This window comes from Vulpes vulpes, chromosome 4 (assembly GCF_048418805.1).
Source record: "Vulpes vulpes isolate BD-2025 chromosome 4, VulVul3, whole genome shotgun sequence".
NCBI classification, from domain to species: Eukaryota; Metazoa; Chordata; class Mammalia; order Carnivora; family Canidae; genus Vulpes; species Vulpes vulpes.
The window spans coordinates 79,212,858-79,230,923 of record NC_132783.1 but is presented as its reverse complement, the minus strand read 5'-3'; the positions used below and the strand labels follow the sequence as shown (position 1 = coordinate 79,230,923).

Below are 18,066 nucleotides of genomic sequence, written 5' to 3'. Positions count from 1 at the left end.
GAATGATATCTTTCTCTTTGAAAAACCATACATATTCTGTAAAACTTGCTTTACTTTTACTAAATGATGGAACTTGGAAAAGAGGTATGACATTGAATTTTTTAAGGACAGCCTCATAGAGAAACATTTGAAAAATAACAAGCAGCCTGGTGGTTTCTCTTTTTGATTACCAGGTTGTGCCTTTTTAGCTTTGTTATATTTTTAAAATTCAGATATAATGTCAGTTACTTTTTGAAGGCATCATACTGCTTTATTTGATAAATTTTGCATATCCTTTTTTTCCTTTTTTAAACTTTTTTTTTAAGTAACCTCCACACCCAGTGTGAGTCTTGAACTCACAACCTGGAGATCAAGAATCATATGCTCTATTGATTAAGCCAGTCAGGCTGCCCTTGCATATTCATCTCTAGAGGGGTAAGCCCATTCGGTCAAAATATTTCATGTAGAGATAATCCTTACTATTTAGAGATTCATTTCATCCAAGTCATAAAATGGTACCTAGATGTCGTATAGGTACAGGTTTACCTTAGAGACTTAAATAGCTTCCAGGAACTGCTTTGCATGGTCAAAGAACTGGCTTCGAACTGTAGAAACAAACTATAGAAACAAAGACAAAACTATGATAAATCGCAGTTTTTCTTTATTAATATGGACCTTGACTGAGAGAGAATATGTAGTCTCTTATAATATATAGACTGGGCCTGTTTTCTGACCTGTTGGTTTTGCTTTTTAGGACCCCTCTGGGTCGTGCAAGAGCATGGCTTCGATTAGCCCTCATGCAAAAAAAAATGGCTGATTACCTGCGTTGCTTAATTATCCAGAGGGATCTCTTAAGGTTAGTACAATTAAATCATGTTCATTTCCATTTTTTAAATCTCATTTATATCCTGTTTTCCAAAAAGAATTACAGATGTAGTACAAAAGCATACATAGAATACCGTAAGATGGCATAAAATAAAAGAAGAGCAACAGGAGAGAGAAAATCTTGTAGGGACATAACATGGATCAGGAACTAGCCTAAAAAATGAGTACCATAAGCTTTGTATTGACCAATAAGAGGGAGATTTATTTATATTTATATTTATATGTTATATTCCTAAGCTAGTTTCAGTTTTTACCTGAATTACAGTTGAATATGAGTAAAAATTTGTGTTGGGATTTAGGGCCTTAATTCAACAGGTTTCTTTTTATTTATTTTTTTAGAGAGGAAGATGGGATTGGGGGCAGAAGCAGAGAAAGAATCCTAAGCAGACTCTATGTCCACCACGGAGCCCACTCGGGGCTCAGTCTCACAACCCTGAGATCATGACCTGAGTGGAAATCAGCAGTTAGATGCTTACCTAACTGAACCACCCAGGCACCCCAGTAGGTTTCTTTTTAGATTTGGGATGTCCAAACTACAGCTTTGGCCGTATTGTGGGCACTTTTTAAATTGTCAGTTTAAATTGAAGGCCAGTGGAGCACCTTGGTGGCTCAGTGTTGAGCATCTTGCCTTCGGCTCAGGACGTGATCCTGGGGTCCTGGGATCAAGTCTTCTCCGTCTGCCTATGTCTCTGCCTCTCTCTCTGTGTCTCTCATGAATAAATAAATAAAATCCTTAAAAACTAATAAAATAAATAAATTGAAGGCCATTGAGTGTTGACAATTAAGTGGCACAGTGAAGATGACTGGAAAACATTAACTTGTTATTGTTAGTTGACATTGTGCTGAGGTTGATGGGAAGTTGAGTTTATAAATAGCCTGGTCTATGCACTGATTTAGATATCTCAATTTCAGGGATAAGTCTCATCATACGGACCATTCATTGTTTTTTTTTTTTTTTTCTTTTTCGGACCATTCATTGTTTATCTTTGAAGCTTTTTATTTAACAGAATGGATTCATCCTTTTGAAAAATGTAATAGTGAACATAGCTGTGATAACACCCCCATTGAAACTTTTGTTTTCAGTATTAATTTCTTGAGTAAATTGCCTTCATATTGTAATAAATAGAAAGGAGGCCAGATGTTTACGACTTTCAAAGTATGGTAATCGGTTGTTAAAGGGAGTGGCCTGTGGCAGTCTCTCCGTTTGCCCTTTTTCTCGTGGAATGCCTCTCTGACGTCCTGGAGAGTCTGGTCATTTTTGATAATAACTTATGACTTTGGTTGTATATCTTGGTTTTCCCACCTGTTAAATGAGAATGACCATACTTTAAGCTCCAGCGATTTCTCAATAATATTGTGAAGGTCAATTAAAGTGATTAAATAATAAAAAAAAAAAAAAAAAATAAAGTGATTAAATAATGTACATGGGACTTCTTAAGGAGGACATGAGACAGTGATAATTAGCTCTATGAATACATAATTGTCAAGTCTTAGTTGTTTGGTTTTTTTCTTTTTAAAGATTTCATTTATTCATGAGAGACACACAGAGAGAGGCAGAGACACAGGCAGAGGGAGAAGCAGGCTTCCCACAAGGAGCCTGATATGGGACTCGATCCTGGATCCTGGGATCACGTCCTGAGCCGAAGGCAGATGTTCAACTGCTGAGTCACCCAGGCGTCCCAAGTCTTAGTTTTTAGACTGTCCTGTTTCTTTCACAAGTCTCTTGTTTGAATATTTTTTAGAATACAGATCTGCATTAAGTATCTTTAATTGATGATTATTAAGAAAACTACAATATACATATCAAATACACTGATTTGAACATGGGCTTCGGAATATTCATATGTTCATTCTCTGCCTTAGTCTTTATCCCAAGATTCTTTTTTTTTTTTTTTAAGATTTTATTTATTTATTCATGAGAGACACAGAGAAAGAGAGAGAAAGGCAGAGGCACAAGCAGAGGGAGAAGCAGGCTCCATGCAGGGAGCCTGACATGGGACTCGATTCCGGGTCTCCAGGATCAGGCCCTGGGCTGAAGGTGGCACTAAACCGCTGAGCCACCCGGGCTGCCCCAAAGATTCTTAATAAATCGTAGAATTGAAAAGTCAGCTGTAACAAAAACTATTGTAATCAAATGAGTGACAGTCACTATGTCTTCAGAGAGTCACAGACATTCCAGGCCTCAGTGATACCTCTTTTATTTTGATATATATCTTTTTGCTTCTCTTTTCTTCCTCTCAAGGTTCCTTTTTCCTCTTTCATCACCTTCAGTACCTTTCTTTTGCCTTGTCTATATGGATGTTAACATTTCAAAAAGTTTAAATTCTTCAGATATAGAAAGGCTAATTTGAAGAGACCAAATTTGTATGGATTCTATGTTTATATTATGGGGCTGAGATTTAAAAATTTAGTGTTTGAAGTAAATTTGTGTTTTAAGGTTTTTATTTTAATTTCCACAGTGAATTTTATGAGTATCATGCACTAATGATGGAAGAAGAAGGAGCAGTAATTGTTGGGCTGCTGGTTGGCCTGAATGTGATAGATGCTAACCTGTGTGTAAAGGGGGAAGATTTAGACTCACAAGTAAGTGAAAGTGACTAATACCAAATATAGAGTGATTTTTAGTTTGCACCATTCCTCTTGGATCCAGTTTATAACTCTTAAACACTAAAGAAAAATTAAGGATGAAATTCAGTTGCATGTTAAGTGTACTTCTAATATTTCTCCCCTTTAACTAAAAACAGCATGATTTACTTTAGGTTGGAGTGATTGATTTTTCCATGTATTTAAAGAATGAAGAAGATATTGGAAATAAAGAAAGGTATGATTTCATAAGTTATTTCACATGTTGTATTTTTTATGTAGCCCTTACCAATTACCATGAGATCCATCTACTGATAATGTAGTATTTTTCTTTTTCTTTTCTTTTTTTTTAAAAAAAGATTTATTTATTTATTTATTCATGATAGATAGAGAGAGGCAGAGACATAGGAGGAAGGAGAAGCAGGCTCCATGCCGGGAGCCTGACAAGGGACTCGATCCGGGGACTCCAGGATCGCGCCCTGGGCCAAAGGCAGGAGCCAAACCGCTGAGCCACCCAGGGATCCCATATTTTTCTTTTTGATTATGTAGTTTTTATTTCCCCTTTTTGAGTGTAGTTCCTGTTTTGTTCTGTTTTAGCTTCCACATACAAGTTTTACAAAGCAAAAATCACATTGAATGAGGCTTTAGTATGAAGTATGGCTTTTTTTTTTTTTTTTTTTTTATTTATGATAGTCACAGAGAGAGAGAGAGAGGCAGAGACACAGGCAGAGGGAGAAGCAGGCTCCATGCCCCGGGAGCCCGATGTGGGATTCGATCCCGGGTCTCCAGGATCGTGCCCTGGGCCAAAGGCAGGCGCCAGACCACTGCGCCACCCAGGGATCCCTGAAGTATGGCTTTTGATCACACATGTAGTTCCTGAGACCCTTTTTTAAAAAAGATTTTATTTATTTATTTGAGAAGAAGAGAGATTATAAGTGGGGGGAGGGTCAGAGAGAGGAGCAGATTCCCTGCTGAGCAGGGAGCGTGATGCCCAGCTTGATCCCAGGATCCTGAGGTTAGGACCTGAGCCAAAGGCAGATGCTTAACCACCGGAGCTGCCCAAGTGCACCGAGATCCATTTGTTTTTTTTTTAAGATTTCATTTATTTATTCATGAGAGACACAGAGAGAGGCAGAGACACAGGCCGAGGGAGAAGCAGGCTTTTTTCAGGGAGCCTGATGCAGGACTCAATCCCAGGACCCCGGGATAACAACCTGAGCTGAAGATAGAGGCTCAGCCACTGAGCCATCCAGGCGCCCAACCTAGACCCCCCCCCCTTTTTTTTTTTTAAAGATTTTATTTATCTATTCATGAGAAACATACACAGAGAGAGGCAGAGACACAGGCAGAGAGAGAAGCAGGCTCCCTGCCTGGAGCCTGATGTGGGACTCAATCCTGGGATTCCAGGATCACTTCCTGAGCTGAAGGCAGAAGGCAGACTGCTGAGCCACCCAAGGCATCCCAAAAAAGTTCTTAAATACACTTTTTTGGGCAGCCTGGGTGGCTCAGTGGTTTAGTGCCACCTTCAGCCTAGGGCGTGATCCTGGAGACCTGGGATCGAGTCCCACATCAGGCTCCCTGCCTGGAGGCTGCTTCTCCCTCTGCCTGTGTCTCTGCCTCTCTTCCTCTCTGTGTCTCTCATGAATAAATAAATGAAATCTTTAAAAAAATAAGTAAAAATTTCTAAAAAATCAAAATTCTTTAATTACTTTTTTTTTTTTAATTTTATTTATTTATGATAGTCACAGAGAGAGAGAGAGAGAGAGGCAGAGACATAGGCAGAGGGAGAAGCAGGCTCCATGCACCGGGAGCCCGACGTGGGATTCGATCCCGGGACTCCAGGATCGCGCCCTAGGCCAAAGGCAGGCGCCAAACCGCTGCACCACTCAGGGATCCCCTCAAAATTCTTTAAAAAAAAAAAAATACACTTTTTAATGGAGGTGCCTGGGTGGCTTAGTTGGTTAAGCATCTACCTCCAGCTCAGATCATGATCTCAGGTTCCTGGGGTCAAGCCCTGCATTGGGCTTCCTGTCCAGCAGGGAGCCTGCTTCTCCCTCTCCCTCTGCCTGCAACTCCTCTGCTTGTGTTCTTTCTTTTCTCTCTCTGTCAAATAAATTAAAATCTTTTAAAAATGTCTGTATAGGGGCACCTGAGTGGCTCAGTGGTTGAGCCTTTGCCTTTGGCTTAGGTCATGATCCTGGAATTGAGTTCCACATCAGGCATCCCACAAAGAGCCTGCTTCTCCCTCTGCTTATGTCTCTGCCTCTCTCTCTCTGTGTTTCTCATGAATAAATAAATAAAATCTTCAGTAAAAAACATGTGCATGTACATACTTTTTAATGGTATTGTTAGATTACTTGCTAATATTAGACTTAAGAAAGGTTGTAATTAGTACACAGCCTACTGCTACATTATTATAAAGATTCTTGAATTTTATTTTCAAGGCAAGATAATGTTTTTTGCCATTATGGTTTTACAGCAATTTTAGATGATGTAGGCATTTTTTTTTTTTTTAGTCATCCAGTAAATACCTTTCCAACTGACGCAAAGCTTCTTTTCCTCCTCTTTAGGAATGTTCAAATTGCTGCCATATTAGACCAGAAAAATTATGTTGAAGAATTAAATAGACAACTGAAGTAAGTATTATGGATACTTGGATACTTGTGAATATTGTTTTAAAGGTTTTCTTCACCATTTTCAAGTCAGCTTTATCCCCTTCCTTCCTATTAAACTCCTTTGAGAAAGGGTTGAGGGAGTAGAGAATGGAAATTAAGATTCAGAGAATTATTGGAGAGAATTCAGTTTCAGCAAAAAAATCAGAGTCAGATTTTCAGATAGGACATTTGGAGAATTTAAAGATAGAATTTCTGAGGAGGGATCAAAAAAACAAGGACAGAATTTCAAACTTCTCCTGTACCCTTGAGAAGAAATGACTAGATAGAGCAGAAATTTATATCCTTTGCATGGTTCTAAAATTTATTTTTCCTACTTCAAAGAGCTTCATGTGTAAATGTGGCTGTTGTCTCTAATGGTGGAAGAATTTTCCTTACAGTGTCACCTGGACATTGAGGCTGTCAGTGAATAGTTGGAAGAATTTCTGAGATCTATGTGTAAAATAGTATAATGCAGTTCTAAACTTTTAAAAATTTATTTATTTATTTGAGAGAGAGAAAGCATGAGATAGAGGAGGGTCACTCTAGGGCACTTTGGACTAATAGAAGTAGGATGTGAGTCATGTAGACATTTAAAAATTTTTAGTGACCACATTAAAAAAGTAAAAAAAGAGACATGAAATTAACTTAAAAATACATTTTATTCAACCTAGTTTTACCCAAGGTATTATCATTTTAGTATGTAATCATATAAAAATTATTCATGAGATATTTTATATTCTTTCTTTGTATTGCCTTTACAATCCGATGTATATTTTACACTTACAGTATATTTCAGTTTGGACTAGATAGCACAGGTATAGGGAATAATATTAGAAATGAGTTAGAGTTAGAAATTAGAGTTAGAAATTTCTAACTCTAATAATAGTTAGAAATTAGAGTTAGAAATTTCTAACTCTAATAATAGTTAGAAATGGATTGTTCCCATTAATTAAAATGAATAATTAGCAAAAATGGCTTTCTCTGGGTGGTGGGCATTATGAATAACTTTACAATTTTTTTATACTTTTCTGATTATCTAAGTTTCATTCAGTCAGAAAATACAATTAAACATTTTTGCATTTTAGAAAAAATCTAAGAAGCTGTAAGTTTTGCTTTCTCTGAAGTTAGATAGGAAAGATCTTGTAGCATTGTCCTTTTAATCATGGAGTTGTAATAATTGATGTTGTAGGAAATACATGTATGTTTGTTTTGTAACTTTTATTTCTGAGATTATATTTCTAAATGCAACTTTGTATTGCTTACTTATTTACTTTTAATGCTTTATTCACTTTTGGGAACAGGTGATATAATCACATAGTTTAACAAAAGGAACATCGAACAAAAAGCCTCCTTCTTCCCTGATCTCCAGCCACCTGGTGGTTTCCCTCTTTGGGATTAATAAATATGTTCTTGTGTATGCCTCCAGAGATACTTTATACAACTAGACAAGAATATGCATATATATTCTTAGAGTTCTCACCTTCCCCTCAGTTTTTTACACATAAAATAGTATAAATTTTATACTATTCTATACTTCACTGTTTTTACTTAACAGTTTATATTAGAGTCTGTTCCATTTGGTTCAGAGTTTTCTCATTCTTAAATATATGTATTAAATAATTTACAACAGCACTAGTGCCTTTTTTACATTTTACAGATTTAAAACTGTTTTGTTGTTTTTCCGATTAGAAGGTTTTCTGTATATTTAGAGCATTTTAAAAAGTATAGGAAATAGACAAAAAATAGATCTCACATATTATCCCTCATTCAAAGAAAACCGGTATTGAGGATTTATTTTCAAAAGTGCTTTTTTTTTTTTTAAAGGTTTTATTTATTTGACAGAGGGGGAGAGAGAGCACAAGTAGGGAGTGGCAGGAGGTAGAGGGAGAAGCAGGCTCCCTGCTGAGCAACCCTCACTCCCCCCATGGAACTCTGATCCCAGGATCCTGGGTTTATGACCTGAGTGGAAGGTAGATGCTTAACCCGCTAAGCACCCCCCACGCCCCTAAAAGTGCTTTTTTGATTAATATTTTACTGATTCTTGCATAAAGGTAGGACAGGTATTATCTGATTTATAGATAAGGAAATTGAAGCTCAGAAAGGTTTTACAGCTTTCAAGGTGACACAAAGTAGAAAAGCAGGGACTATAGCCTTTAGTCCTTTGTCTCTTAGTCCCACACCTGTTATATCTCCCCATTCAGATACCCTGTTGCTGTTTGTGAAAAACTCAAGTTGTTTACCTAAGAATGATTATTTAAAAATGATTTAATATGGGGGCACCTGGGTGGCTCAGTGGTTGAGCGTCTGCCTTCAGCTCAGGGCGTGATCCCAGAGTCTGGGGATCGAGTCCTGCATCGGGCTCCCCTCAAAGAGCCTCCTTCTCCCTCTGCCTGTGTCTCTGCCTCTCTCTGTGTCTCCCATGAATAAATACATGAAATCTTAAAAAAAAATGATTTAATATGAATGAAAAAATATTTTTATTGTTTCACCAGTTAAACTAAAATGCCAATATTTATTTCTGAGGTTGGTATAAAATTTGTTTAAATCTATTATAGGTTTTATTGTGATGTAAAATATGTTATGAAAGAAAGCTTGAGATAGTAGAATCAAGGCCTTGAAAACAGATTAAATAAAATGTACAGTAGTGTCCAGTCTGGATCAATTTAAACAAAGATGCAAAAAACTAAGTTGTTCATTCAACTTAACCTGATTTTTTAACTATATCTTTGAGAGTCAGGGTGTTTGCTTAGCTGCAGGCTGACCAGGTACTGATGTGAATTTCATATTCACATTTCCCCAACTATGAGTGATGTTAGAGGTCTGTAAGTGATTGTGAAAATGGAGAATGGAAACAGGATGGGGGCTTGTGTTGAAGATAGCTATGAAGAACGCTTGTTAAGCCACTTGATTATAAGGTGGGTATTTAAAGTTCATCCTTTAAAAGATAATTTAAAATTTTAGTTTTAACAATATTTGACAGTCTTTGTGTGGAATCCATTCTTAAGTATTACAAGTTAAGTGTAAGAAGATGGTAACAAAAAATGATGAGCAACACAAAATGGAATTTTGATAGAAATGATTCTTTTGATCCAGTCTTTATTGCTTTCCTAGCCAAATCAGGTTATTCAACTTAATGAAATATCCCACACTTAAAAATTCAGGGTAATTGGTGCATGTTAGTCATCATGATAAGTCCAGGATAGCATACTTTTTCTTGCCTTTGTGAGTTTGTGTGATTTGAATGAGTTGTTTTTTTGTTTTTTTTTTTTAAATTTCAGCAGCACAGTCAGCAGTCTCCATTCAAGAGTTGACTCATTAGAAAAGTCAAATACTAAGCTGATTGAAGAGGTATTGTAACCCAGCCATAGATAATTGCCTTTCACGAACCGAGTATTTGTGATTCTTTTCCATTTAAGTAGGAATGCATTAAGTACGTGTGAGCACATACACACACTTTTTCATCATTATGATGGAATATTTGCAATGTAGTTGTAATTGATTATAAGTTCTAGAGAAACCACATTTTCTCAGGTAAATTCTCAGGTGAATCTGTGAATGAAAGATTCACAGATTCAGTATTTGTTTGAAATACTCCTAGAAATGAGCCCCAAAGATGGCACTCATACAAGCTCTTCTGTAAATAAGCTGTGATTCTTGTTTTAAAATCTGGATGATCTGTATTTAGATAATGAATCACCTATAGTTAGAAATTCCTGTTATAATGATACTGTCCCTCTTGTTCCACTCTTGAGATTACTTTTATTTACAAGCACTGCTGCATGATCATGGCCCCCCTTTCTTCACCCAAGTGTAAACCTCATTCCCCATGCTGTTTTCCTGTGTTGTCAAAGTGGTTATCTGGTGGTACCAGACCAGAAATTTATCTCCATTCTCTTTTTAGTACTGTTTGTAAAGTTGCTTTAGATAAGTTTTTTTTTTTTTAATCTGTCAAACCACAGAATTACTGCTTTCTATTTTCAGAATTATTTAGGCTAGTGGAAGAAATCTGTTATGAATGCTCTGAACCTACTTTCTGTGTTAATTAAAATTCTTATTTCTTTTAGAATTGGCCTAATTTTTCCAAACCAGGGAGCACTTAAATATTTGCATGATTGCAAATCCATTTTTATTTTGATAATTTGGGACCATTTGATAGTGGGATTTTTTTTGTTTTGGTTTTGGTTTTTATTATGATGAGTGTACTCTTTAATCCCCATCAACCTATATAATCCATTCCCCCCAGCCACCTTCCCTCTGGTAACCATCAGTTTGTTTTCTATAGGGAAGGGTCTGTTTCTTGGTTTCTCTCTCTCTTTTCCTTTGCTCATTTGTTTCTTAAATTCCACATGAATGAGACCATATGGTATTTGTCTTTCTCTGACTTATTTTGCCTTGCATTAAACTGTGTAGCTTTATCCATGTTGTTACAAATGGCAAGATTTCATTCATTTTTTTTGACTGAATAATATTCCATTGTATATAGATACCACATCTTCTTTATCCATTCATCTATTGATGGACACTTGGGCTGCTTCCATAGTTTGGCTGTTGTAAATAATGCTCCAATAAACAAGGATGCATGTATCTCTATGAATTCCTGTTTTTGTATTTTTAGCTAAATACCCAGTAGTGTAATTACTGGATGGTAGGATAGTTCTATTTTTAATTTTTTGAGGAAACTCCATACTGTTTTCCACAGTGACTGAATCAGTTTGTATTCCCACCAACACTACACTGAGGGTTCCTTTTTCTCCATATCCTTGCCAGCACCTGTTGTTTCTTGTATTTTTTATTTTACCCATTCTGACAGGTGGTATTTCATTGTAGTTTTTACTTGCATTTCCCTGATAATGAGTGATATTGAGCATCTTGTCAGTGTCTGTTGGCCATCAGGACAATCTGATAGTTTGATAGATTGAGACCACATTAGAGCTGCTCAATAGTTTGTGCCTCTTCTTGGCCTTAGGTGCACTGTGAAGTTCAAGTTATATCTGTAATGAAGTGTTCAGAAATTTATTTGCAAGTCAACATTGAGAGTGGTCCCTTCTTTCCTTTCCTAGAATCCTTCTTTTCATTCTAGGCCTCAGAACCAAACCACTTAGTTTAACTCTGATGGTGAGAAATGCCTCATATTTGTGATGGTCACTCAGTGTTGTGTATTTCAGAGGATGTCCTGTTTGGTTATCATGAAGGTCTATATCACATTTTCAATGATGGCACAGCCTTCTTTTCTTATAGATCTTTTTATTTCTACACAAGTTTTTTTTTTTTTTTTTTTAGAACTTTACACAAGTCTTTACAGACTTATTGTTTCATGACACTTTGTATTCAGAACATATTTAAATCAGATACTCATATGTTTTAACTGACATATTTTGACTAATAAGGAAATACTAGAAATAAGAGTTTAACTTTTTTATTGGTATCTTAGGATAACAGCACATTTTTCTTAGGAAAGCTTCTGTAGATATGAGACATTTGACTAGTTTTAAGATTTTATATTCTATTGTTTGTAGCCATGAACATAACCTGTAAAGCAAGTGTAAGTAAAGATGTTTAAAATCTTTTTTCTTGTCCCTGTTTCATAATTTTTAGTTAGCAATAGCAAAGAATAATATCATTAAACTCCAAGAAGAAAATCATCAGTTACGAAGTGAAAATAAATTGATTTTAATGAAAACCCAGCAGCACCTGGAGGTAAGTATGTATGTACTGACTGTAGACTGTCTTGTGTCAGAAATTGCCACCTAGGGAACTTTTGCATACACTGGATATTTATATCTATGTGTAGTGATTACACAGTAAAAGCTTTGTTTTCTTCCTAGGTTACCAAAGTGGATGTGGAAACTGAGCTTCAAACGTATAAGCATTCTCGCCAGGGGCTGGATGAAATGTACAACGATGCCAGAAGGCAGCTTCGAGATGAATCTCAGTTAAGACAGGTAGGTTACATTAGCAAAAATAATAATTATAATAATAATAATTTACTCTTAAGCACCACTTGAACTCTTTTTTTAGCCTTATCTCCTTGCTGTGGGATAGAAATCTCACTCCCTTACAACCGCTTCAAATTCTTTGCGTTCCTACTCTATCAGGTGTTTTTAAACTGTGTTAGTGTGTGAAATAAATGTATTGTGACCAGCGTTAAATAGAATAGAATGATATATTCAAATATGACTAAAATAATATTTAAATTAACTTATTTTGGGGGCACCTTGCTGGCTTAGTTGGTACAGCATACAACTCTTTTATTTTTTTTTTTTAAGCATACAGCTCTTGTTTTTTTTTTTTTTTAATTTTTTTTTCAATTTTTTTATTTATTTATGATAGTCACAGAGAGAGAGAGAGAGAGAGGCAGAGACACAGGCAGAGGGAGAAGCGGGCTCCATGCACCGGCAGCCCGACGTGGGATTCGATCCCGGGTCTCCAGGATCGCGCCCTGGGCCAAAGGCAGGCGCTAAACCGCTGCGCCACCCAGGGATCCCAGCATACAGCTCTTGATCTTGGGGTTATGAGTTCCAGCCCCATGTTGGGCATAGAAGTTACTTTAAAAAAAATTAATGAGGCATCTGGGTGGCTCAGTCTGTTGAGCATCTGACTCTTGATTTTAGGTCAGGTCTTGAGCTCAGGGTGGTGGGATTGAGGCCTGCATTGGGGTCCGCACTCAGTGCAGAGTCTGCTTGGGATTCTCCTCCTCCCTCTCCCCAACCCCTCCCCTGGCTCATACATGCATGCTCTCTCTCTCTCTCTCTCACTCTGAAATAAATAAATGTAATATTTTATTCTATTCTATTTTTAAAGATTTTATTTATTCATGAGAGACACAGAGAGAGAGGCAGACATATGCAGAGGAAGAAGCAGGCTCCCTTTGTGGAGCCTGATGTGGGACTTGATCCCAGGACTTCAGAATCACTACCTGAGCAGAGGGCAGACTCAACCACTGAGGCACCCAAGTGTCCGATAAATACGATGTTTTAAAAAATTATTTTTTTAATCTTTTAAATTGATACAATACCTACAGAAAAATATAAATATACAGCTTAGTGGCTAATAACATAAATACCTGTGTAATCATCACCTGGGTCAAGAAGAAAGTATTGCCAGCCTTTCCATCCCTTTTGCTATTTGTTTTTATTTGTTTTTAATTTTTTTTTTAAAGATTTTATTTATTCATTCATGAGAGACACAGAGAGAGAGGGGCAGAGGAACAGGCAGAAGGAGGAGAAGCAGGCTCAAGGAAGGGAGCCTGATGCGGGAATCGATCCTGGGACTCCGGGATCATGCCCTGGGCCAAAGGCAGGCACTAAACCGCTGAGCCACCCAGGGATCCCCTATTTGTCTTTAATATTAGCAAACTTCTTTCTGTTTTGATATGAAATTAAAAAAAAAAAAAGATTTATTTAAGTTCAGTCAATGTATAGTGTACTATAATTTTCAGAGCTAGAGTTCAGGAATTCATCAGTTGTGTATAACACCCAGTGCTCATTATATCATGTGCCCTCCTTAATGCCCATCACCCACTTATCCCAGCCCCCCACCCCGATGTAAAATTCTTTAAGAGAAGAAATTAAAACTGTGAAGTGGAGTTTTTGAATTATCTTTGGCTTTCACTTTTATGGACTACTTTATTTCTGTTTTTTTTTTTTTTTTTTTAAGTTTTATTTACTTAAGTAATCTTTATACCCAATGTGGGGCAGATCAAGATCAAGAGTCGCATACTTGTCCAACCAACTGAGCTAGCCAGGCACCCCTGGACTACTTTATTTCTTTGATTAAGGAAAATTAATACTGAGTTTATGAGACATAAAAATACTTAATTTTTGAAGCAGTAAAATAGTAATAATTAATACCTAAAAAATGCATTCATTTTCGCAAAATATGCGGTTGAAATATTTAGAATGTTCTGTTTTTATAGGACCTGATTGATTCCTTTTAGTGGGGCTTAAACCTCAAAAGAGTAGTCTACATATTTTTTTTTTAAAGAGTAGTCTATATATTGAATAGAAGTTCCTTCTTGTTCTCATTAACTGTCATGTGTCTGATTTTTGATATCCTGGAGTGTGTGAATTGAGGATATGTTGAAATTGCAGGAAGTGGAAAATGAGCTAGCAGTACAAGTTAGTATGAAACATGAGATTGAACTTGCCATGAAATTGTTGGAGAAAGATATCCATGAGAAACAAGATACTTTGATCGGCCTTCGGCAACAACTAGAGGAAGTTAAAGCGATTAACATAGAAATGTATCAGAAGTTGCAGGTAAGGATCATTCTTTTTGTTTTTGTTTTTTTAAAAAGATTTTATTTATGTATTCATGAGAGACACAGAGAGAGAGAGAGAGAGAGAGAGGCACAGACACAGGCAGAGGGAGAAGCAGGCTCCATGCAGGGAGCCCGACGTGGGACTTGATCCCGGGTCTCTAGGATCACACCCTGGGCTGAAGGCGGCACTAAACCGCCGAGGCACCTCGCACTACACCTACACTCATCAACACTTAGCACTCATCATAACCAGGGCCCTCATTAACCAGTCACTCTTGCAGCCCATCTGCTGCTCATCTTCCAGCAAGCCTCAGTTTGTTCTCTCTCAGTAAGTCTCTTATGGTTTGTTTCTCTCTCTTTTTCCTTCCCCCCTTCCAAATGTTTATCTGTTTTGTTTCTTAAATTCCACGTATGAGTGAAATCATATGGTCTTTGTCTTTCTCTGACTGACTGACTCCGCTAGGTATAATACACTGTAGCTCCATCTGCATCATTGCAAATGTTAAGATGTCCTTCTTTTTGATGGCTGAGTCGTAATCCATTATGTATAAATACCAAATCTTTATTCATTCATGAGTCAGTGGATATTTAGCCTCTTTCCATAGTTTGATTATATTGTTGATAATGCTGCTCTAAATATCAGGGTGCATGTATCCCCTTCAAATCTATATTTTTGTCTCCCTCTATCTCTCTGCTTCTTTCTTTCTGTCTCTCATAAATCAATCAATCTTTTAAAAAAAATCTATATTTTTGTATCTTTTGAGTAAATACCTAGTAGTGCAATTACTGGATCATAGTGTAGTTTTATTTTTAACTTTTTGAGGAAATTCCATACTGTTTTCCAGAGTGACTGTATCAGTTTGCATTCCTGTTGTGCAAGGGGGTTCCCCTTGTGCCTGCATCCTCACCAACACCTGTTTCCTGTGTTGTTAATTTTAGCCATTCTGACAGGTGTGAGGTGGTATCTCATTGTGGTTTTGATTTGTATTTCCCTGATGATGAGTGATGTTGAACACCTTTTTATGTGTCAGCCATTTGGATGTCTTCTTTGGAAAAGTGGCATCATGTCTTCTCATTTCTTAACTGGATTATTTGCGGGGGGGGATGTTGAGTTTGATAAGTTCTTTATAGATTTTGGAGGTAACTATCATTCCTAAATTCTTGGAATTTCTTGAGTTTAATGTAAATTGAAAATGACTATTTGTATGAAGGATTTGTTTTTTATTTAATTGTTTAATTTTTATTTACTTTTAAAGGTTTTATATATTTGAGAGAGAGAGGGAGAGGGAAAGAGTGAGCTCGAGAGGTGAGGGGCAGAGGGAGAAGCAGACTCCCCATTGAGCAGGGAGCCTGATGCAAGGCTCATTCCTGGGACTCTGTGATCACGGCTTGAGCCAAAGGCAGATGCTTAACTGACTGAGCCACCCAGGCATCCAGGATTTGCTTTTTAACTGGGCCATATTGGTAATAAAAATCAGTGCCTTTTTTTCTATATGGAAGCTTAAGAAATATCTCAGTGGAAAAGGTATCAACAAATCACCTATCTGAATTTCTTTTTTAATACCAAAAGATTAACTATGAAGATTAAATCTTTTGGGAAAATTCAATCTAAATATGTAGGACATTTTTGCGAATACTTTATACAGGTATAGTCCTGAAAAAGATTAATTTTTTAAAAGATTTTATTTATTTGACAGAGAGCACAAGTGTGGGGGAGGAGTGAGGGAGAGGGAGAATCAAACTCCCTGCTGAGTGTGGAGCCCAACACAGGGCCTGACCCCAGGATCCTATCCCAGAACCCCAAGATCCTGACTGGAGCTGAAGTCAGACGCTTAACTGACTGAGCCACCCAGGCATCCCTTTAGTTTTTTTTTTTTTTTTTTAAGATTTTATTTTTTTAAGTAATCTACACTCAACATAGGCTCAAACCTATAACCCGAAGATCTAGAGTCATGTACTTTACCTACTGAGCTAGCCAAGGGCCCTGAGAAAGATTTAATTTTGTTTGAAATGTTTAAGTATAGGGGCACCTGGGTGGCTCAGTAGGCAAAGCATCTGCTTTCTGCTCAGTTCATGATCCCAGGGTCCTGGGATGGAGCCTGCATAGGTTCCCTGCTTGGTGGGGAGCCTGCTTCTCCCTCTTCTTCTGCCTGCCACTCCCCCTGCTTGTGTTCTCTCTCTTTCTTTGTCAAAAATCTTTTGAAAAATCTTTATTTTTTAGGGATTCATGGGTGGCTCAGAGGTTGAGCATCTGCCTTTGGCTCAGGGTGTGATTCCAGAGTCCCCAGATCAAGTTCTACATCAGGCTTCCTGCATGGAGCCTGCTTCTCCCTCTGCCTATGTCTCTGCCCCCGCCCCCCTCTGTGTGTGTCTCTCATGAATAAACAAAATAAAATCTTAAGGAAAAAAACAAACTTTATTTTTTAAAATTTTAAAAAGATTTTATTTATTCATGAGAGACACAGGGAGAGGCAGAGACATAGGCAGAGGGAGAAACAAGCTCTCCATAGGGAGCCTGATGTGGAACTCAATCCCAGGACCCCAGAGTCAGATTCTCAATTGCTACTTAGGTGCCTCATAAATAAAGTCTTAAAAAAAATGCTTTAGTAATTATGAATTCTCTCATAAAGTTACATCACTGCTTAGGTAGATTTGATGCCAAAAAGCTCTTTAGTATTTAATTTGAAAAATAGGGCATTTTACAAGTTTATTCTGTTGTCTTCCAGAAACATTGAAGGCAGTGTATTTTTATTTTCTTTTTTACATTTTAATTGAAGACTAGTAGTACTGTTGCTTTATATCATAGGAGTATTTCAATGTACAAATTAACTCTGTTTATTTCAAAGTAAAAATTCTCTAATGAAAGGATATAAAAAACCTAAAAATATTCAGGTTTAAAAATCAAAGCCACTGGGGATCCCTGGGTGGCGCAGCGGTTTGGCGCCTGCCTTTGGCCCAGGGCGCGATCCTGGAGACCTGGGATCGAATCCCACGTCGGGCTCCTGGTGCATGGAGCCTGCTTCTCCCTCTGCCTGTGTCTCTGCCTCTCTCTCTCTCACTGTGTGCCTATCATAAATAAAAAAAAAAAAAAGAAAAGAAAATCAAAGCCACTATAATTTTTTTTTCTAAATAGGGTTCTGAAGATGGCTTGAAAGAAAAAAGTGAAATAATTGCCCAACTAGAAGAAAAAACCAATAAAATTACTGCAGCCATGAGGCAGCTGGAGCAAAGGTATAGCATTTCCAGTCTTAGTTTCTTTTTTTCCTTTTTTTTCCTCCCTTTTCTTTATTCAATTCTGACACCTGCCACAAAAACCATTAGGAAAATTTAGATTAGGACTTTTTTTTTTAAAGCCCAGCAGAATTTTGCCTTTTTTGTTTTGGTTGTTGCATGGAATCAAGTTGCTTTATATTAGGCTGATTCATCTGAATTTGCCATTTTGTGGATTGTTTTAAAAGGTTTAATATTGGCAGTTTCATGTGGTTCAAGCTATTACATAAAACAAATACACAAACAAAAACTTTAAAAAAGTGAAAAACGAACAAAATCTATGGTGGAATTATCCCTGATTGATTTCCATGCATATTGATTGTCATATCCTTTATCATTCACCATCTCTTTATCTGAAATCAAGCTTTGAGTTGGCAGCTTAGTTGTGTTTCTTTGAGCTAGGACCCTCAACCCAAACCAAGAAATAATTTTATT

At 37.1% G+C, this 18,066-nt stretch overlaps 1 protein-coding gene across 16 annotated transcripts in view; it reads left to right on the top strand.

Moving 5' to 3' along the window:
- Positions 1–18,066, top strand: part of RUFY2 (RUN and FYVE domain containing 2) — a 51,429-nt gene that overhangs the window by 8,150 nt on the left and 25,213 nt on the right. For 9 of the 16 annotated variants that reach the window (XR_012001101.1, XR_012001100.1, XR_003235739.2 and 6 more), the window contains exons 4-12: positions 734–835; positions 3,324–3,447; positions 3,624–3,685; positions 6,018–6,083; positions 9,380–9,449; positions 11,697–11,798; positions 11,927–12,043; positions 14,192–14,359; positions 17,495–17,592. Coding sequence is in view for 9 of the 16 variants with exons in the window: in XM_026003565.2 (XP_025859350.1) it covers positions 734–835; positions 3,324–3,447; positions 3,624–3,685; positions 6,018–6,083; positions 9,380–9,449; positions 11,697–11,798; positions 11,927–12,043; positions 14,192–14,359; positions 17,495–17,592 (909 nt within the window). In the remaining 7 variants the exon portion in view is untranslated. The remainder of the gene's footprint in view (positions 1–733; positions 836–3,323; positions 3,448–3,623; positions 3,686–6,017; positions 6,084–9,379; positions 9,450–11,696; positions 11,799–11,926; positions 12,044–14,191; positions 14,360–17,494; positions 17,593–18,066) is intronic. The other 7 variants (XR_012001098.1, XM_072756168.1, XM_072756165.1 and 4 more) reach the window with 3 other exon arrangements.